Below are 22,791 nucleotides of genomic sequence, written 5' to 3'. Positions count from 1 at the left end.
AAATTTTTAATAAAAAGCAAATCACCAATGGAACAGTAGCATTTATGTTCATACACAGAAGAGATGCTTTAGATCCAACTCCAACTACCTTACTATGACATACCTACTGTGTATTTCAGGATGATGGTGGTGTATCTTCTATGCCATTATCAATGTCACCTCAGCCAAGCTGATAGAACCAACTTACAATAATTTACATACTCAAATGGCTGTCATAGGATGCTGAGCTCCAGAGTCAAAGTATAACATCCACAGACAACCATCAGTGATCATCACTGCCCATGACAGGCCTTCAAGTTGGAAGCATCCCAGAATTAGAAATACCACACATAAGCCATTGTGTGGGTGCATGTTTGGGTCCATGTAGGTAAACTTAACAGTATCATTAACTTACTCTATCATTTTTGTGTAGAAACAGTCTGAAATAAGAGTACGTTATTGAAAAAGTCTGGTCTATAAGCTGAGTACTAGGAAGGCTGATGCAGGGGGATTTATGTACAAGGCCACAGTCAAAATGCCTTTTTATAAGGGGGGTGGGGAGGGGAGATGTCCTAAGTTGAATGACAAGCTTTTGTTTTACCTACTATCCATGACAGTGGAAGATACACTAACGTGCTGGGTTTTTTTGGGAAGAATATCCCACTACTTGCTCTAGTGTCTTAGCTATTTTCAGTTAGATGTTTTCCTCAATCAGCTAGCTAGAAAATGATAAAAATTCCTACTTGCACATGGCAGGGAATAAGTCTTAAATGTGAATTCACCTTGATTACCCTCCCTGGTTCTGACGGGCAAAGTTACTAGCGCTCTGTCTAAACTTGTATTGAAATGTCTGGCATTAATAAAACAAAGAAGGAATTAATGTATTTTTTAACTTGTGAAGGAAAGGAGAGGAATCCACAAAGTCGGATTTCCCTTCCTAAGTAGCATTAGATTGGTCTACATTCATAACTTTCCCAGCAGGCCTTTCCAAGCTCTTACTTCAAACAAACAGTGTCTTTGTTTTTCAGATCCTCTTATGTGTAACATTTGATCAAAGTTTTTAAATTGGCAGCTAACAGAGGAGAAGAAAATACTGTTCACTAGGTATCACACAAGGCCATACTTTTCAGCTCAAGTGGAAGCTGCTACAAGCTGGACTGCTGACATCTTCCAGGTAAATACAATTTCAGTACTGAGTTACAGATCATGTACTCTGAATATTGTTTTATTCCACTTCATCACACATACAAGACCCCTACAGATCACTAAAGCAAGCCTTAAGAAAATTCTTTCCTTCTTTCACCTTAAAGAGACGTACAAGGCATCAAGCAATCATATTCCTAGTCAAGCCTACTACACAGCTTTAAAACCAAACAAAGACCAAAGTTCTTCCTCTGCAATAAAGAAGGGCAGAGGTATTGTTTCAGGTAAATAAATGACCTATACCTACTATCATAGCCATACTGATGAGGTGGGATCTGATAAGAAAACCAGAAAAAAATCAACTCATCAATTATGCCTAAACATCCTTATCCAACTAAATCCCCCCTCAAGAAATGGTGGAAAAAAGATTAGTGAAAGAGATATCTCACACTTTAACACGCAATATAAGGAGAGAGGGCTGAAAGGAAATCTTGCAGGGAATTTTATCCCTTTGAACTTTCAAATAAACTCTTAAATAAGATTATGCAAACTTACTAAAAACCGGTCCTGATTAGAGGGAAAAAATGCACCCCTTCTCCACGTCAGTTCTAGAGGCTTTCTCCAGAGTTGTTAAGGTTTGTGTTGGGTAAAGAAAGACCTCCTAACAAACCAGCATTCTTTTCCACATGATCAGAGCTAATTGGCCCCCCTGCAGACTAAGTGACCAATCACATCAGCTTCAGCTGAAACCAGCCCTCACGGACATTATAAACACAGGAATGTAAGCTGCAAAGCCAGTCCAAGAGGAGAACCTACAAACGACACTACAGGTTAAAACCACCGGGTCAAAAAGACAAGAGGCTGCTAGCTTCCTTAAGACCTTCTTTGGTAGGCTGGCCCCACAAAGGAACCGGTGAGTACTTAAATAACCTTCACCATTATTCTTTCCTTCAGGGGAACAAGTAAGGAAGCTGACAGCAGATAGGGGCAGAACTAGATTGCTTACAGTAGAGCTTTAAACAGACATTACCTAGATAGTCAGAACTAAGGTTTGTTCTTTTCCTTAAATTTTAGAATTGGCAAAGAGCCATGCTGAAAGCATTAGTAAAAGGTTAGCTCTTAGTTGTTTTAGTAAATCCATACTAATGTTATACTGTGTAAATGGGTAGGAAAAGATCCTAGATAAAAATTCAGTGGTTTTATAAAAGAATGTGTGGGGTTTTGTTGTTGTTGTTTGGATGGAATTAGGAACACCTGAAAATAAGCATATGGAAATAAATGCCAAAAAATGAACTATTATGATTTTAATTTTCTTAATCTTCAAAAAGCTGCATATCCTAATTTAAAATTTCTTTTTAAGCAGGAGATTATTAATAACATAGATTCTATATATAAGAAAATAAAATATGAACTACTCTCTAAGCTTACATAATAGGGTTAATACATTGTTTGCCCTAATTATAGAGGCCAGGAAAGGTGCTTATGAGACTTTCAACACAGCCTTTAAAATGTTTGCATAAGGCATGAACAAACACTGTATTCATTTAGCGTTTCTAAGTGCAGCCTCTATCTTAACTGTAGGAACAGGAATTACAGCACTCCTCTAGAAGCACAGCAACAGAAAACTAAGTTTAAGAGCTACCACCTAATGAACAGAGCAACATTGTCATTTTGATGATTAATGAAGCTATCAAACTACCATTTTTAAAATAAGTACTTTTCCCATCAAACAATTTATAAATTTATACATATTTTACAGCCCCCACATTGATACACACATATATTTTCCAGTTGTCTATTCTACTTCCTGCTATGACTAGTTCATGAAAATCACAGAAAAATCTAAGTCTAGATAAATACCTTCCACATGCACTCCTAGTTAAGTATACAGCACAAACCCATAACCCTAGGACTTGGGAGATAACAAGTAGCAACATCAGTTCAAAGACATCTGGTTATAAAAGCCGAGTTTGAGACCAGCTTGGACTGTAATAATACCAATCTCAAAAAGAGAGGGGGTGGAAGAAAGGGAGGAGGAAAAGAGGTAGTTACGCATTTGTGTGCTTGTGATGATGTAAAAATTATTTGAAAATATGTCTACCCATTAGACACTTACATTTGAAGAGGAAGGGGGGGAAATCCTATAAACATCCAGCAGCAGCAATAAAAAAACTTAAGGCCAGGTAAGCAGATATAAAATCATACAGAAACCATCCTATAGAAAACAGTTGAGAAACTAGATATAAACTTACAAACTGGCAGGTAGACTTTAAGAAATCATATTATTTAATCTCCCTTTTAACCACATTCTTTGTCTTAATCTAATGATATCTGGCCAAGGGGACATGGTGGCTTGCCCAAAAAAACGAGAGAGCTATGTACATAAGAGTCAGCGCCTTCAGGCCATGCTCCCTACCCTGAATTTACTACACGGCAGTGACTGACTATATGAATGCACAGGGTAATTCACTAAGGATCAAAATTTTACTTCTCTCAACTTCTTGCCAAAATGATCCCATCAAAAGTCAACATTGTTTCGTGGGGGAAAAACAAAACCAAAAATGTTTCACTGTTTTGATACTAGCCTTTTGACTTCCCTGCCAATGGTTTTTTCCATGTTATTCAGTTGCTGGAGGGGGGGAAAGAATGAAATTGTAGAGAGCCTAATGTCGCTACAAAAACCATAGATAACCAACAGCAATCATAAAAAGACCCAAGTGAAATAACTACTGTTGAAGGCACAGTGTGTGTACAGAAAGACTCCTCTCCCACTGTGCTTTCCACAGCAGTGAGACTTAAGAGTGAGCTGGTTCTGCTTTGCTTCTGTGAGTAGGGAACCCTTAGTATATTCCAATAGAACAATGGCTCCTGGTTCTGATTGTTTTGCTTTTGCTTTTTGAGACCTGGTCTCACCCGTAGCCTTGCCTGGCCTACAGTTTAAAGTGCGGTGCAGATGAGGCTGGGAGATCCTCCTGTCTCAGCCTCCGGAGTTCAGGAATTAAAGTCACGTGCTGCCACCCCTAGTCTCTGTTCTCTGTTCTTGAACACAGACTCTGGCTAACCAGAGTCAAATACTTTGGGTTTTAGCACTAATTCTAGACTTAGTATGCTTGGGAATAATACTTGGAAACTGCTAATTTTATGATCTCAGAAAATTTATTGTCTCACTTTCTTTATGAAATGGGAATGGCATAAGTAGGTATTTACTATAAAAGTAAAGCATTATCAGCAACGAACGACAAAGCAAAACTATTTACCCTACTCAAGGTACTGCCTTTTAGCCTCCCTTGAATTTGGAATGATACTTTGCACAGGAAAAACATATATCAGCTATTATTACAAATCATTTCCACCATAACAACCATGTATATAAAGCTGGGATGGTTTAAGTTAGTTACCTGAGTTACAGGAGTAAAAAGAACACCTACAGCCAGGTAGTGGTGGCGCACGCCTTTAATCCCAGCACTTGGGAGGCAGAGGCAGGCAGATCTCTGAGTTCGAGGTCAGCCTGATCTACAAGAGTGAGTTCCAGGACAGCCAGGACTATACAGAGAAACCGTCTCAAAAACAAAACAAAACAAAACAAAACAAAACAAAACAAAACAAAACAAAACAAGCAAAGCAAAGCAAAGCAAAGCAAAGCAAAGCAAAGCAAAGCAAGCAAAGCAAAGCAAGCACCTAATTAAAGTGCTAGAAACTGTCAAAGACCAGCTTTGGAGTAGAGGACAGTGTAAAGGCTGAATATACAGCTTCTTCTAAAAAAATAAATAAATAAATAAAAGTATATTAACTGATTTTGTCGTGGTTAGCCAGACAATAATAATCCAAAAAATTCCAAGCCCTCATGTGGTATGTAGAACGTCTTGCCTTTCTACACACTTCAGTGGTTCCATATGAAAAATGGAGGTAGTCATGTCTATCTTCTGAGCACAAGGAAAGATGGGTGAAGAGTATCAAAGTATCTTCACAGTGTCTACAAAGGCTCTGTGGTTGTTTCTAAGAGGAAAGAGGTCTTTTAAAATATTTTAAGAATCTAACAAAATAAGGAGCATTAAATATGGGCTGAGGAGTGGCTCACTTGTCAGCACTTGCCAAACAACAAAAAATACACCCGATGACTATGACAACTCAGTAGGGCAGTAAGTGATACAACATGAAATTTTTGTTTTTTAAAATCTATCACATGAAACTGAAATGCTCATCTGATCTAAATTGAAGAACTATCCAGTATTCAATTGGCTCTAGCTCAAATCTGAGAAAAATATGAAAGAAGAATGCCCCGGGTACCATCAAAAAAGATTGCAACAGCCTCAGAACAAAAGAGAAAGTCATACATACCTAGCTATCCAATGTCCAAATCCAGTAACGCTGAAAAACAGTCTACAAAACCCCAGAGTCCCAGAAAAACTAACTCTTCAAACCCAAGCAACCTCACACCACCTTTGTAAGTATCATACAAAAGGAAGGAAGCAGCAAGGCATGATAGCACTTAATTGTATTCCAGTCTTCTAGAGAGGATTGAGGCAGAAAATCCAGAGTTCAACAGCCTGAACTACCTAAGAAAACAAAACAGGGGAGTGGGGATGAGAGAGAGAAGCACAAGTGGGTATGCAGCACTATCACAGTATCTACTTTGGAAGAAGCACCCTTAATGAAAGCAAGGTCATCGAGTTATGATACAAAAGTCTTTATATGTATAAATATATATTTATCATGTCCAAGGTTGGTCATACAGTAGATGTCTATTAATAACAAAAAGAAATGCCTAGCCCTTTATGAAAACTAGTCACAAGATCTGATTACACTAATATCTTTTCAAATTCGTCATCTGATCTCTTAATGTTTATTTTTGCTTATTAAGTTCTTAAAATTACGTCTTTTGGTTTACTTATTCTTAAAGCTACTGTCTTTCAAAGCTGGAAGGAGGGCTCAGTGAGAGAGTACTCACCTAGCACGCACAAAGTCCCAGGGTCCATTCCTAGCACCGGGGTAAGAGGTATTATCTAGATATATCTAGTTGGAATGTCTTTCTTTGGTGTGCAGGAGTTATAGTAGGGTTATACAAAGGATACACACACACACACACACACACATATAATGTTAGGGAGGTACTTTACAAGGAATTTCTTACTTTGTCAAGATTTAATATGAACTAAGAATGTGTGTGCCCCACAGCTATCCATTCAGCAGCCAGGACAGAAATAATATATTAATATATCCATGATAGCAAATTTATAAACATTTTTGCAAGGTTTTAAATAGGCTAATTCTAAGACATACATTAAAATTGTGTATCTTGGGTCAGTGAGATATGGCCTAGTGGGTATGGGTGATTGGTATTAACCTGATGACTGGAGTTCAAAACACGAGGCGGAAGAATGCTGATTCCCAGGTTGCCCTCTATCCTTCAAAAGCATGCTGTGGGACACATGTAATGCCCCTACACACACACAGAATGAATGAATGAAACAATGAATGAATCAATGAATGAGGAAAATAAAAACTTATGAATCTCTAAAAGCTTAGTATAATATAAGTCTTAACCTACTACAAAGTTTAACTTCAAAATATGCAGAGATGGGGACCTAGATCAATGCAGAGTGCTTGCCTAGCATGCTTAAGGCCCAGAGTTCTGGGTTCAAACACCAACAACTGCAGGAAAACAAAGTATTTGTAGACAGTTAATGCTAACTTTCCAAATGACTTTTACTTATTTATAGAGTAAAACACTTATGTTTTTAAAACTAGTCTCTTTAATTATCATATTTAATTTACTCATAATTATCAGCAAATTTTAAAAATTTGTTATTTAGAAATAATATACTTAGTTAACTCAATAAATACTTAAGGCCTAAATTTTTACAAAGACAACAAGTAGGTTGTTTTAGAAAGCACAAATTATAAGCCTCACCCTCTGGTATTCTAAAATATATTTAGAAAACAAAGTATCAAATGGTACAGTCAATCAAGGAAAGTATAAAAAATATCCTAAACTAATATATAATTGGTTAACAAATGACTTGAGCAGTAACTGCTCTCATGTAGACACTGAGAAAGTGTCATAACTCATGAATGTAACTCTAAATCAGCTACGGGCTAACACTTCCCTCTTGTTTCAGAGAAACACAGCCTGCGATGGACAGCAGTAATTGTAAAGTGAATGCTCCTCTCCTGAGTCAAAGACACCGGAGGATGGTCACAAAAGACGGCCACAGCACACTTCAGATGGATGGTGCTCAAAGGGGCCTTGTGTATCTCCGAGATGCATGGGGAATCCTAATGGACATGCGCTGGCGCTGGATGATGCTGGTCTTTTCTGCTTCTTTTGTTGTCCACTGGCTTGTCTTTGCAGTCCTCTGGTATGCTGTAGCTGAGATGAATGGTGATCTGGAAATAGACCACGACGTCCCACCTGAAAACCACACTATCTGTGTGAAGCACATCACCAGCTTCACAGCTGCATTCTCCTTCTCTCTGGAGACACAACTTACAATTGGTTATGGTACCATGTTTCCCAGTGGTGACTGTCCAAGTGCAATCGCCTTACTTGCCATACAAATGCTCCTAGGCCTCATGCTAGAGGCTTTTATCACAGGTAATTATTTTTGTTTTTGTTTTTTTTAATACTACAAGCCTTTTATAAAGTATATAGTTGGTTAAGACAAGTCTGTTATATTGTTATAAGTAATTTATTTGCATCACTATAAGCAGGTGATGTCAAAGAAGAATGAAACAATCTAGGGATAAACAATAGTAATATATATAAAGAATTTTGGAACTACATTAGAAAAAAGATCATATACCATTAACTTGCAGAAATATAATATGCAAAAATAAATATCAAAATGCGTAAAAGTAAATTCACACAGAAGTTATTCTGAGTAAGGAAATTAAATGTAAATTTTAAGTCATGTTACCTGACATACACCTGGCTTTTTTGTTTATAATTTATCTTATGTGAATTGATGTTTTGCCTACATATATGACTGTGTGAGAATGTCAGATCTGGAGTTACAGACAGTTGTGAGCTGACAAGTAGGTACTGGGAATGAACTCAGGTCCTCTGGAAAATCAGTCAATGCTCCCAACGCTGAGCCATTTCACTAGCCCCATAGCTTACTTTTTATCTTTCTTATGATACATCCTTCTCCTCCAAGATCACCTATTCTACATGGACTCAATAAAAGGAAGCTGACAACACCACATTCAACGCCATCCTTTAAAGTTACAGATACACAAAAAAGGCAGTGTGACTGTGGCCATAAATAGTCACTTATGTGTCTGGTAACATAAGACTACACCATAGGATTGCTTCTTTCTATGTAACACACAATTTAAAAAATACACACTAATACTCTAATAAAAGATAAGCACTGAGCATCATGGAAGATGACCCAGTGTGCTACCAACTGGCTCTGCATCCTGTAACAAATCACTTAACTTCTTTAAGAATATCTGCATTGGCTCAGCTCTTAGATAAATTTAAGATAACCTATGTATTTAGATGGGAAGATGCTTAAATTTTTGTGCTAACCCCTAACTAAATTTGTCATTTCCTTCAATTATGAAGTTATATACAAATATGCATATGATATGCATGATATGCATATTAAATTATATAGATTAAATAGATGGATTTACTGATGGACAGATGATGAATAAAGTGATGGGAGGATAGACTGCTATCCTCACAGTCCCTGTAACATAAGCACTTACAATTGGGTCTGTGAAAATGATTCAGTGGGTAAGAATACTTGTTGCTCTTTTATAGAGGACCTAGGTTCAGTTCCCAAAACACATGTGGCAGCTTACAACAACGCCTTCTTCTGGCCTCCTCAGGCACTGGAAACACATTTGGTGAATATATATACATTCAAGCAAAACATCATACACTTAAAATAATAATTTAAAAAGAGCTACAATTGTTATAATGATTACCATATGCCTCACCAGCCAGCCAACAGGCTCTGTGCCACAAGAATGCTTAGGAACTCCTCACCTATAGCTGGGGTGGGACACAACAGATACTTAAAAGATAGACTGAATCACTTTATGGCCAGTTTCCCCCAAAACCTTCTAGAAGGTTTTCTACAAGTTTCAAGGTTAAAAATTCTTTAGTGCATCTCTCCTCCCTTCAGCCTTTCCTCCTAATACCACCCTCCTCTCATACACTCTTCATTTCCACCTGAGTTACACAGCAGGAACCACGCTCAGTTCTTGAACTTTTGTAACTTACAAGATAAAGTTTTTCATTTCTTCATGACAAATCAAATTTTTCTTACCCATTTTGAAATCATGGAGTTTTTGTTGTTGTTGGCTCTTAATTCTTTTAAAGTATGATTACCCTAAATTATAATGGGATGAATTTCTTTCTCAGTGGATGTGAGAAATATGTAACTACTTGACATACTCAGAAAATGTATTGAGATTTAAAGTTTTCTGTTCCAAAAAATAGAACAAAAACATTTCAATGGTTTTTAATTTAGGTGCCTTTGTGGCGAAGATTGCACGGCCAAAAAATAGAGCTTTCTCAATTCGATTCACTGACTTAGCAGTTGTAGCTCACAAAGATGGCAAACCTAATCTTATCTTCCAAGTGGCCAACACCCGGCCCAGCCCTCTGACCAACGTTCGTGTCTCTGCTGTACTCTATCAGGAAAGAGAAAATGGTGAACTTTACCAGACCAGTGTGGACTTCCACCTTGATGGCATCAGTTCTGAGGAATGTCCATTCTTCATCTTCCCGCTAACCTATTACCATACTATCTCACCATCAAGTCCTCTAGCTACCCTGCTCCAACATGAGACTCCTCCACACTTTGAATTAGTTGTGTTCCTCTCAGCAATGCAAGAAGGCACTGGGGAAATCTGCCAAAGGAGGACATCCTACCTGCCCTCTGAGATCATGTTACATCACCGATTTGCAGCTCTAATGACTCGAGGTTCCAAAGGTGAGTATCAAGTCAAGATGGAGAATTTTGACAAGACTGTTCCTGAACATCCAACACCTGTGGTCTCTAAGAGTCCACACAGGACTGACCTAGATATTCATATCAATGGACAAAGCATTGACAATTTCCAGATTGCTGAAACAGGGCTGACAGAATAAGACTCATCTACACCGTCCTACTTCTTAATGTATTAAATATATGCAGCCAGCTATGCAGCTATTTTCCTTCACTGTATCTCATGTTTCCTTGTTCTCAGTGCTGATTATATCATAGTAATGATGTCTATGCCCACAAAAAAAAAAAGAAAAAAGAAAAAAAGGCTAACTATACACATCCCTCAAAACAAAACCGCCTAGTTACCTATTCATATCAGTGGTAATCTGCTCTTATCAAGGCAACTCAATCTGATAGGTATCCATGCTAGCAAATCTGCAAAGATGTAGGCATGGTATCAGAAACAATGATAAAATGGACAGTTATGGCGCACACAGTTGAACTCTTAAGAAAATCACCTCTCATTTACATCTGTAAACTGAAACAACAAACTAGTTTCAAACCTAGCTCCCTGGGTAGAAAGCTGATTTCACAGTATTTGGTGAACATCCTTGTACAACTTTTATTTTTCAACATAGCAAACATCATTCCTTTAATTCTTTAAACTACAAAACTGGGATAAGCATCTCAATTTCTAACAGCTAGAAACAAAAGTACAAAAGAAAAGTAACAATATGGATTTATAGAGAATCCCAAAAGCATTTGAATACAACACCCAAATACATGTATGTATATTCATGTATTTGTGGTAGAAAATTCAGAACAAATAAGAAAAGCTCTGCCCAGACAGAGCTTACAGGGTGGCATTTCTGGCAAAGAGATGCAAAACTTTGTTCTAACTATTTTTAAATCTTACTTGCATAACATTAAGTAGTAATCTAAAAGTTAATCACCTCAGGACTTGAGCTGCTTCTAACGCAAGTAAAAGATTATCTTCGTACTTATGACCCATTCAATGACATAAAAGAGTCCTACAAACTTTCTAAATACAAATATGTATTTAAGTTTTTATAAAACAAGGCCTTAGTTAAATATATAACTCAACCAGGAAAAAAATCTCCAATCGATAAAGCAAAAAATTAGGTAACAAAGTATTTTCAAACCCAAATTCCTGTTTCCAACATCAAATAGTTTTTTCTATAAACAGAAAATGAGTGTTTATTCACCAGTAGGAGGCTGGACTAGATGATCCCTATTATTTCATTCCAAGTCTAATATTCCATGAAAATTATGCTTTCTCTGCCTGTTTTTATTTCATATATACTAAGATGAACCCCTTTTTATATATCCAGCTTAAAATATTTCTTTAAACAATTTTCATTTCAATTAAAAACTGAGCTGAGCTGTTCTTTACCAAACAAAAACAAAAACAAAGTTATACTATCAAGTTTCAAAGAGATCTGCATGGCTTCTCTTCCTTCCCTTATTCGGAATTAAATGGGAAAAGTAACAGATTAAGTTTCACTGCAGTGGACGAGCCAGCACAATCATCTTGAAATATAGACTATGTAACAGTAAATGTTACAGACAGCAGCAGGTCACATTTTTCTACTCTTTGACAGAAAGATAAGAAAAACAACAACAACAACAAATTGGAGTGCCCTAAGAATGGTAATAGCAGAAGACTATTAAGAACAGAGAACTTATTTATTATAAAGTTTGACTATAAAAATGGAGGCATATACGCTTCCATGGCTTGCAGACCAACCTAAGGCTGCTGATAAAGAGCAGAAATTCCTATTAACAAGATTATCCTGACCTGTGAAAATAAACTGTATGTAAGACTCCTCTGAATGTTCCTTCCTAAAGAACACTTACACAGATTTCAAATTTATCAAGCTGTCTAAGGAGACTGTAAATACTGTGAATACATTAAGAGACTTGAAACCCAAATCTCTCTAGAGGCTTCATGTTGTCCAATTAAATCGGATAAATATGTTTCTATAGTTACTAGTCAGACAAAATGTAACATCTGAAAATTAAGTGCAAATTCCGCACCATACGCCGAAAACAACTGTTTGGTTGGTAGGGGCTGGAGAGAGAGCACTGTGGTTAAGAGCTGCTCTTTCAAAGTGCCCTAGTTTGATTCCCAGTATCCACGTGGCAGTTCATAACCAGCTCTTTAATTTCAGTTTCAGGAGAGCTTCAGGAGATCTGATGCCCTCTCTAGCCTCCGCAGGCACTAGGCACATATATGGTGAACAGACATTCATGCAGGCAAAACATTCATATACATGAAATAAAAACTTTTACAAAAAATATAATCCAAATCACTGTTCAAAAACCAGAAAGAATCTGGGAGCATTGTCTATAATTCTTTCATCCTTTTCAAAGAATCATAGTTTCTAGGATTAAGTTTTCTGCAGAGAGACCATTTATTAACTCCTCAGGAATATGGAATAGAAATGGAAGAAAGGAGATCATTAAGAACTAATACACTCAACAATGAAAACCACTCAACAACCAAAGTTACTATTGAAAGCCATTAACAAAACATTTTAACAAACTGAAAACAAGCAGTTACCAAAAATCTTCAACTTAGATTTATGCTTGAAAATTATATACTACTAGATTCGAGGGAAAAAAACTGTAACAACAACATCATCAATGTCTATTTCCAAGTACTTATTGTATATGCATATTGCATATTGTACCTTGCAATTCAACCTGACAGGTATCCATGTTGGTGGATTTACAAGGAGGACTGTGCTATTTCCAGATATTTCACATAAAGATTCGCAATGTATCATGCTTGGTTAGCTGAGCCTACTGATGTCAGGAGGATTGTTTTTAACGATGAAGTTCATTGCACTCTCACAAAAGCATACTACAAGATGATCACAGGAACTAATCTCTCCTCTGCAGCAATCAATTCCTTTTGAATAGGACTTATAAATCTAAGGATACAGGCCTTTTCCCACCTATTTATTCTCTCACCAATGTTCACAGGGTAAGCCATGACTCTTACTCAGAAGTTGGTATTCTACCCATCTATCTTCACAAAGAAAGCCAACACATGTGCTAGGTAACAGAGCACTTTCCTAGTCTTCGAAAGATCCTGAGGTCTGAACTCATCCCACCCCCCACCCAACCACCATCACAACTAGATAGATAGATAGATAGATAGATAGATAGATAGACAGACAGACAGACAGATAAAATAGCATAGCCTTTCTCTAATTTTAAAAGGAGCAGGTTGAGGCTGGGAAGATGACTCTGTGGGTAAGAGCACCTGCTATCAAGGACCTACGTTCAAATCCTACAATCTATGTAAAAAAGCAAGAGATATACCTGTACCTGTAACCCCAGAACCAGGCATGACAGGAAACAGGACAAGAAGACTCTAGGAACTTGCTGGCTAGCCAGCCTGACCACAACAACTGCAGGCTCAGTGACAAAGTCTGTCTCAGAGTTCTTATGAATTCACCTTTTATCTTTTGTTGTTTTATTGGTGGGGGAAGACCAGGCTAGCGCTGGACTTAAAGGTGATCTGTCAGCCTCTTTCTCCTCAACTGCTATGATTAAACACATCAACATCATACCTAATTGGGACTCACCTTATCAAAGACATGCATAGTACTACAAAATATCTTTACTGTTTAAAATAGAGGTTAGTTAGAAAAAGTAATTAGATTTATATGATAATGCCCAAGAAAATAGTGAGACTCTGCACAAACAGCAACAACAAAGCTAATCTCACCAAGAGAACACATTACTTCCCCAAAGCTTCCCAACAATTTCAGAAACTGTTACATCATTTTAAGAATGTGTTTAGCCAGCCAGTGGTGGCACACACCTTTAATTCCAATGCTTGGGAGGCAGAAGCAGGCAGATCTCCGTGAGTTCAAGGCTAGCCTCGTCTACAAAGTGAGTGCCAAGACAGTCAGGGCTACAAAAAGAAACCCTGTCTTGAAAAAACAATAACTAATTAATTAGTTAGTTAGTTAATTTAAAAAGAATGTGTTTAACACATCCTTGAGCCCATTATTCAGACTCTGAAACTCAAGCAGGTCAAGCCTTCTTTCTTGGTCATATCTGTAAGCCAGTATTTGTAGTGATCTTGCAAACCTCCAAACTGCCCAGCCCACAGTTTAGTCTTTCCTATCTGAACACCCATCTCTTTTAATGCAATCACCACCAGCACAAAGGCTTCAAGTGCCTTGGCCTTCAATGGTAAACCATGACCCTTTACTTTCATTCAAGATGTGACCCCAGGCTGGAGAGATGGCTCAGTGGTTAAGAGCACTGACTGCTCTTCCAGAGGTACTGAGTTCAATTCCCAGCAACTACATAATGGCTCACAACCATCTATAATAAGATCTGATGCCCTCTTCTGGTGTGTCTGAAGACAGCTACAGTGTAACTTATATATAATAAATAAATCTTTTTTTTTTAAGATGTGACCTCAAAAAGGCTATGTAGGCTGTGGGGAGCTAGGTTGTTTGCTGGAGAGATGACTCACTTGCTACTCTTGCAGCAGACCACTTTTCCAGCACCCACATCACACTGCTTAGAGTTGCCTGCAACTACAGCTCTATGGGATCTGACCACCTCTTCTGGCTGCTACAGTATGCACAAATGCATACTACACTCACACTTACATACACATAAATAAATTTTTTAAAATCTTAAACAAATAAAAGGCAATGAGCTTACCCTCTTTTGGCTCACTGGGGTAATTTAGATCTAGTAATTCCTGCCCTGAGGTGTAAGGTAATTGCTGACTAACATGAAGCCGAGGTCATCTGAAAGAAGCCTGAGTCGTTCCCCATACTTTCAACTCTTTAATATATTTATATAAAGCTGCATTTTCTACTGTTAAGTTTTCATTTCATTAGACTTGGCTTTTTGTTACACCTTAAATCTGATCTTAAGTTAAAATTTCCCTACTCTACAGACTACTTCCCTCTGAGCAATGAGTGATCAGCAGCTAACAATATCCTCCAAAGAAAACATTAGCACCTGCACAAGGCCTATGACATAATTAGGGCCTCGATATTTGTTGAAGGAATAAATGAGTTCAAAGACTTTAAGATATTATCTTCTCATTATATTTGGGGAACTATGGAATATGAAAGATTAGAATAAACATGACCTTCTGATTTTGAATTCTGTACTAACTACCCTTATTACCTCTCCACAATCAAAGGCAAAAGTGCTGAGTCACTGCCTTGAAGAGATACTCAGCAGTAAGTACCGCTTGCTGCTCTTCCAAGGATCCTAAGTCCAGTTCCCAGCACCCACACAGAGTAACTCAACAACCACCTGTAATGCAAGGTCCAAGGGATCCAACCACCCCTTCTGGCCACAGTGGGGGGCACGTGTGCATGCATGCACACACACATTATACACACAAAGAGAACCAAATACACATAAAAATGTTTTTAAAGTACTGAATCAGATCGGGATGGGAACAAAGGTCCTAACAAATTCTCTCCATGAAGCCCTCACAAAAATGGGTAAAGTATGTTAATAAATTACCTAACCAAATCCACATTTCTTCATGCAACACTCATTTAATGTCATTTCAATGAGAACCAAGATTTTCCAATGGTATGTTAATAGACTTTAAATAACAAATATGTTTCAGTGAGGTTTACATGTTTCATGAGGAAACAATGAAATCAAGCTGATTATTCTAACTTCCTTGTTTTCAAAACCATGTACATTCAATTTAGTCTGTGATCAGTGTTTGTAGAGTCAGCATGTTTATGAGACACGTTAATCACTATCAGATATTACCATACTCTGTAGGACATTTTTGTTTTTTGAAGAAATTTAGAAACTGAAAATTTTCAAACTTATACCAATACTGTTAACTGGTACTTTTTATTTTTTTCACCAAATATCAATGTAGACTGCCAATTTATCAGTCAGAAAGCCCATCATAACATTACAAATTGACTAAATTATCATAAATACTCACAAGGAAAATATATCTACAGAAAGAAGACAGCTAGGCTGGTGAGATGGCTTGCAAGTAAAGGTGCTGCTGAGTTTGAACCCCAGAACCCACATGAAGGTTTGACAGAACCAACTCCACAGCCTTCCCAGGCATTGCGAGGTGTGTGTCCCTACCTCCATATACATAGCCTGCACACATACACAATAAAAGAAATAGTCCAATCATTGATTAAGGAAAGAATATTCAGTCTCAGCCTTTGCCTCCTCAGACAAAAGCCACATCTTCCCTATTCTAACCTACATACTCTCCATGATAATAAACAAGTGATCAAATTACTTCCTAATTTAGAATTTCAATCCCACAAAGAGCCTTACTGAAAAAGGCATGCCTTAAAGAAACACAACCCTAAAACATTGAGTATGTCTTAATGGTTGTATCCATCACTCCAGGTCTCACCACAGGACTCTGAATCAGTGTTACAGCTCCATCTACTGGATCCATGCATGTAACAGTTAATCTGTACTGCTAATGATCCTTCCCAATGGGCCTTGTTAGCACCAATACCAGGAGAGTGCAGGAGGTATTTCAAAACAGTAAGATCCTTACCTACATCTTTTCTTCCTGGTTTTTCAAAGCGCCTGTCACCCCTAAAAAGACAAAATAAATTTCAAAAACACCTTAAAAACAACATAGATTTCCTATCATGATACTCCTTTCCTGCAGTCCCTTTAGCAGCAGATCTGCCAGTTAGTATTTAGAAAATATAGGAAAGCAATGATGAGAACAAAAATTCCACCTGGCCACCTACCAAACCTTAGCTCCCAATGACTAGAATATTATTATTTTACCTGGAAACATTACAGACCATGTTATATATACTACCTTGGCAATATTTTCCCACATTTGTGGTTCTGAGTACTAAACCTCAGGGTGCTGAGCAAGACAGCCACCACTGTTACAACCTTAACCCTTCTACCCTTATTTTGAGATCAAGGCTCATCCTTAACTGTAAGAATTATATATTATGTTTTATTGTACAGAAATTTCAGGAAAAGCAGAAAAGGGATAAGTTCTGTGTTTTCAAAATGTTCTTTCTTGAGGGAAGGCCAGGGGCTAGAGAGGAGACAACACTCCCACCCAACTTCTGTGATTCTCTAGGTCACACCATGCAGCCCATTTTGGTCTGGAACTCATGATTCTTCTGTCTTGGCCTCCCAAGTGTTAGGATCACAGGAACACGCAACCCTGTACCACTCATGAAAGGAACGCGGTGTGCTTTGTTTTGTTTGGAGTACTGAGGGCTGAACCTCCCTAGAGAGCTACCAATGGGTTAGAATCCTAGCCATTTTTTTCCATTTTTATTTTGAGTTCAGAAGTTTGCTAAATTGTGCAGGATAGCCAGTACTCCAGAATCTCCTTCCTCAGCCTGTCAAATAACTGGCACACAGGCAAGTCCTATAGAATACCACTAGGGTGAGTTTTATAGACCAGCAAATGCTTAATTACATTACAATCTCAACACTTTAGTTACCTTTCTTCCCAGCTCTGTGATCTATGCATTTCCCTGCCACCTCCTCGCCCAAACACACCCTCTACTTCATCAAAACTTCTTTGGTAGAAACCACATTCACCTCTACCTCTGCCTGAAAATAAGAAAACAGGGGGAGGGGAAATAGTTAGAAACCAACATCCAACAAGTATGTTCAACACTGAAGGTTAATCTCTATGAAGTTCTATCTCTCTGTACACTTCAAGACGGCCACATTTAAGTATTTAGCAAGACATAATGGCTCTGATAGAACTGAACTGGGGTATGAAAAAAATAAACCAACCACTCGTGAAGGAATCCCAGTCCTGAACAATACACAGCACCAACAGGAAACTCATCAGTGACGAGGTCCACAGTGGCGTCTACCAAGGCTAGTACACCATTATAAATTGAATGTTTTCATGGATTGTTTTCAATAACTACTGGGGAAATCTTACTATGGGGAACTTCTAGAGAGAAACTCTAGTAGGAAGTGTCAATCACGATAAAATTCCTTTATCCAATTCCAGAAAAAAGATAGCAGAAGTGAACTGAACAACTGTAGGACTGCGAACTATATTCTTACAGGATAAAAAGAATCCTTCACTGAGGTAAGGAAAATTAGCAACACTAAAGTCATTCCGCAGAGTAGTTGGAGTATAGGGACTTAAAAGCTTTGCAAATCAAATGTTAGCAGGCTTCTAATGAAGGCCATCTGGTTAACTATCAACCTGTGACTCTGCTCAGAATCTATCCCAGTAGAAACATTTTTACAGAGTCAAGTGGGGTGGAACATGCCTATAATCTCAGCATTTGGGGCTGAAACAGAGAACTGACAGCTCAAAGCCAGCTTGTGTTACATCAAGAATGACTCAAAAAGCCTAAGAAAGATGAAAAGGACCGAAAGGGAAAGAAGAAAAAAAGAACAAAAGGGAAGGAGAGGGAGGCACTCACAAGTATGTAAACCATCATGCAATGCATACAGTTTCAACCAGTGATAAGACTTACTATAACCACTCACTGTTCAACCACATTATAATGGAGTTGAAAACTCTGAAGTAACTAGAGACTTATTTGTGATGGTGCTGGTCTAAAGAAATCTACTGAACTGCCAGTCACTTAAAAACATGGCATATTTGCCAGCATGTAGTACACAGTATGTGATTGTGACAATGAAAAGTTATTTATTTGAGGATATATTATATTTTCAAGTGTACTTATTTTAAATTTACTATAAAACAATATCCCATTTATACCACAAGCAACAGCATATATCTTGTAATCATTGTCTTTTAACTGTATCTGGAGGCCAAACCAAGTAAATAACCTAAACCATATAAGCCTGTGTAAATTATAATGTTCATATATCAATGAAAATAAAATAACCTAATGAGGCTCGCGTCTTGTTAAATAAGGCATGACACATATTTGTATGAAAACGAACACTTGAATTTCAAAACACTAGAAACAACCTAATAATAGTTGGCTAAATAAATTCTGATGAAACATCCCAGAACAATACAAATCCACATAACTAAGGCACTAATGTTAACTCAGACCTGTGCTACTGAATGACAAAAGCATACTCAAGTGGGGGGGGGGGGTGATATTGTGATGTTGTCCATACTGCTGCACAGCTAAGAGTGACTGAGACACATGCAGATATGTATGTAGCACGCACTTTCAGCTTTGGACATTCTGTAGTTTACTCAATGAACATGTGAACAGTACTGACACAAATGAAGAAACTAGAGGAGGCATGGGAGTTTGGGGTGCATTTATAACAAAAAATACCTTAGCAGCTATCCCAAACTTAACTTCTCCCATAGATCAAAATGATCAGAAGAAAATGATAAAGCTTTATTTTGTGTATGGTGCTAGGTACCAAACAGAGCACAATGCAAATGCTAGGCAAAAGCTCTACCACAAAAAATACACCTCTAACCCGAAAATAATATATTCTGAATGAAACATCCAATGAAGCAAGTGAATTCAAGTACCCATGCACTTCATCATAACCTATCAGGAACTGACTCAGATTACAGGAATACTTCCATGACTCTTACAAAATACTGAAAAAAATTATATAATATATATTAGGATATTCTCTTGACTAGACTAGTATCCACTTTGTCTATAAAATAAAAGTGAAAACTACAGTTTAACTCTAACAATCACAAAGTTATCTTCCAGGTTCATTACTTTTAAGTCAACCTAAAGTCAACTTACAGTTTAAGTAGCTTTCTCCCTCTGCCCTACATTCAGAATATGTATACATTTTATTTAAAATCCTAAAATAATTTAATAGTAACTACTCTAACGCGAAAATATTCCTCCACAACAGTGACTTTAGGATAAGGAACAAATCCTCTCCTTTTTCAAGATTAATTTTGTCCAGACTAGATAGATGGTCCAGCAGTTAACTGAATGGACTGAGTTTGGCACCCAGTATCCACACCACGTGGCTACAACTGTTTAATTCCAACTACAGAGGATCCAGTACCTTCTTCTGGTCTCTTACACCACCTGAACACAAATACACATTCCCACACATAAATGTAATTTTTAAAAATAGTATTTATTCCAGCACTTGGGAAGCAGAGGCAAGTGAACTTCTTGAGGTTCAGTCAGCCCAGTCTACAGAGTAAGTTCCAGGACAGCCACAGAGGCTACACAGAGAAACCCTTGGGGGGGGGGGGGGTAAACTCCAGAAAACCTATTCTGTAGAACCACTTTGAGAAAAACATTTTAGTCTTGACCAAAACCATTAAGTCTTGGAAGACTGGGGGGTGGGGGGTGGGGGGAGAGATCAAGAAAAATACATATAATGGATTTTGGGTTTTGCAATTCTGACTACCTCCAGCCCTGCTTGTGTGGTGGAAGCTTTACTGCTAAGTCAGCATTAGAGAAACCAGATTCTAGATTTTTCCACATTTAAGTCATCTATAAATGTGGTTCACATGCACAAGAACAAGCAGAAAAACATGTAATCAGCCTATTCAACTTGAAGAATTGTACTATTACCTGAAAGCTTACCCTATTCTTTAAGGAGAAAATATGCTTCCTAACAATGCCACTGGTACAATTGACAGTATATGTATTCTTTCTAACATCCAGACGACATAAAAAAGAAAGATAATGCAATAGTACATAGCCCCTTGTTCTCTTAAACATTACGAGGTCAGGATATCTTTAAGTCTAGAAACCAATAGATTTGCATATGAGTTTTTCCTTGAGTTGGAAAGAGATTCTACAATCCAAAGAAAAGTCACAGTAATCAATATTTAACCTGAGAGGTAAAATTAAGTAAAAACCCAAAGACACAAGTATTACAGGCCATTGTGACTATGGCATTCCAAGTATTTTCACAAAGGTAAGAGCATCCATTTGACAAGTTCTGTACCCTTCAACATTAGCACACTAATTTACTTGTATGTCACAACATATGGGCTTTATGCAAGCTCTGGTTACAAAAACTCTAACTTCAAAGAAACAAACAAACAAAAAGACAACTCATCGACCCCTCACTTGTTCCTTCTACCTGTTGTTGCTCTGGGGTACTGTATTTGTTAGGCGGGGGCCACAGGTTAGTTGTTGTTGCTCTAGAGGGTGCCTAATGTAGCTCAGGCTAGCCTTAAACTGTCAATATAACTAAAATTTGGGCCTGAACTACTGAGCCTCCTGACAGCAATCACCAAATGCTGGGATTGCAGGCGTACATTACCACACCCAGATCTGCTCCCTTCTAAATACGTAAGGTTTTTTTAAGGCCTACAGAGAACAGGTGGAGGATGTGTGTGGTCTGCACTCTTAATTAAGGAAACTTTTCTCTGGCTTGACCTGAAGAGCACAGGAAACAAAGCTTTCAGAATTAAATTTCTTCTCACCGCCTCCCACAAGAGGAAGCAAGGGAAATGTCCACAGGGAGACCAGACCCATGACCAGTCAGTCCCATTTCCAAAACACTGCCATATACCAATATGCACATCTCCCAGACAATGAGCATGTTGGCATGGCTTGTGATGAAGACATGCCTAGCTCTCACCAACTCAATGTCTGTGGCAATGTGGTTTCTTTGACGTCTACAACAATATTCAGGTTAAACAATATTCAGGTTAAAAACTACTGCTCTAGAAGCTGGAGAGATGGCTCAGCAGTTAAGAGCACTAACTGCTCTTCCAGAGGTCTTGAGTTCAATTCCCAGCAACCGTATGGTAGCCCACAACCATCTGTAATGGGATAAGGTGCCCTCTTCTGGTGTGTCTGAAGACAGCAACAGTGTACTCACATACGTAAAATAAATAATTATTTTAAAAAATATTTATGTTATGATTCAACCCACATACAGTTTAATGCTGAAGGAAGAATATCTATTACAAACATCAAGAATTATTTTTAACAGAAAGACAATGAATGCAAACTAGGGAATGATAAAAAACAAGCAAATCAGAAACTCTTTCTAAGAAAAGGCATAAATTCATAAAACCACACATTACACCAGTGGATGCTCCCTGCTTATATTTTGCTCTGTCTGCTAAGAGGCCTAGCCCCCGAGGTATTTCTCAATATATTCCTCCAGCTATGGTGATATGTAATGTGGCTCTTGGGAAGAAATGCTATACTGCTGAGAGCCCCACAGGGACACTTGTGCCTCAAGCAACCATAACCTTCAGGATGTTCAAGCCTCAACGTGCAAAACTTCAGGGATAAAGAATAGGAAAAATAATTACTCTTTAGAAGTTAACTGGGACTATCTCACTCCTTCTTGCTTCAGTCTATACAGCTAGAAACAAATTCCTCTCCAAAGCAGGGGCAGTAGAGAGGCGTCTCAGAAATATTGCAGAAAATAAACGTTCAGGCATTTGCAGTCAACATCAAAGAGCAGTTGGTTTCATGTTTCAATTAGGCACTGAAGTATTTACTGATTCCCTAGCCTCCTGCTCCTATTCCAGGGTTATTTTTGCACATAGCTCACCTCGCCCTCTTGAAGAACTTCGACCTCTAGGAGCCCCCACCACTGTTCCTCCTCCTCCTCCTCGTCCTGTCAATCGCAGGACAGCGGCACTATTTACAGACATGGAAAAGTTTCTCTGCCAAAAAATAAAAATAAAAATAAAAATAAAGGAAACAAAAGAAAATGGATAAAACACACAAAACTACATATTGTTTCTCCCCACCTCCCACTGCACCTATAAATGTAATGGTATCTAATTTCTATAAGCAATGGGAAA

At 37.9% G+C, this 22,791-nt stretch overlaps 2 protein-coding genes across 12 annotated transcripts in view; one reads left to right on the top strand and one right to left on the bottom strand.

The window, feature by feature from the left end:
- Nucleotides 1-22,791, bottom strand: part of Gigyf2 (GRB10 interacting GYF protein 2) — a 123,880-nt gene that overhangs the window by 54,164 nt on the left and 46,925 nt on the right. For 8 of the 11 annotated variants that reach the window (XR_387164.2, XM_017320347.2, XM_006529466.2 and 5 more), the window contains 3 exons: nucleotides 22,536-22,650; nucleotides 17,564-17,675; nucleotides 16,639-16,679 (listed from right to left, as the gene is read on the bottom strand). Coding sequence is in view for 10 of the 11 variants with exons in the window: in XM_017320347.2 (XP_017175836.1) it covers nucleotides 16,639-16,679; nucleotides 17,564-17,675; nucleotides 22,536-22,650 (268 nt within the window). In the remaining variant the exon portion in view is untranslated. Of the gene's footprint in view, nucleotides 1-6,466; nucleotides 7,281-16,638; nucleotides 16,680-17,563; nucleotides 17,676-22,535; nucleotides 22,651-22,791 lie in introns of those variants that run through there. The other 3 variants (XM_006529468.2, XM_006529469.2, XM_006529470.4) reach the window with 2 other exon arrangements.
- Nucleotides 1,918-12,070, top strand: Kcnj13 (potassium inwardly-rectifying channel, subfamily J, member 13). The gene is made up of 3 exons (NM_001110227.2): nucleotides 1,918-2,035; nucleotides 7,242-7,717; nucleotides 9,609-12,070. Exons 2-3 carry the CDS (start codon nucleotides 7,258-7,260, stop codon nucleotides 10,229-10,231), a joined length of 1,083 nt encoding a protein of 360 aa, NP_001103697.1. The 5' UTR covers nucleotides 1,918-2,035; nucleotides 7,242-7,257; the 3' UTR covers nucleotides 10,232-12,070.

Source organism: Mus musculus, chromosome 1 (genome assembly GCF_000001635.26).
Source record: "Mus musculus strain C57BL/6J chromosome 1, GRCm38.p6 C57BL/6J".
NCBI classification, from domain to species: Eukaryota; Metazoa; Chordata; class Mammalia; order Rodentia; family Muridae; genus Mus; species Mus musculus.
The sequence above is the reverse complement of the archived record's forward strand: the minus strand, read 5'-3'. Positions and strand labels throughout refer to the sequence as shown.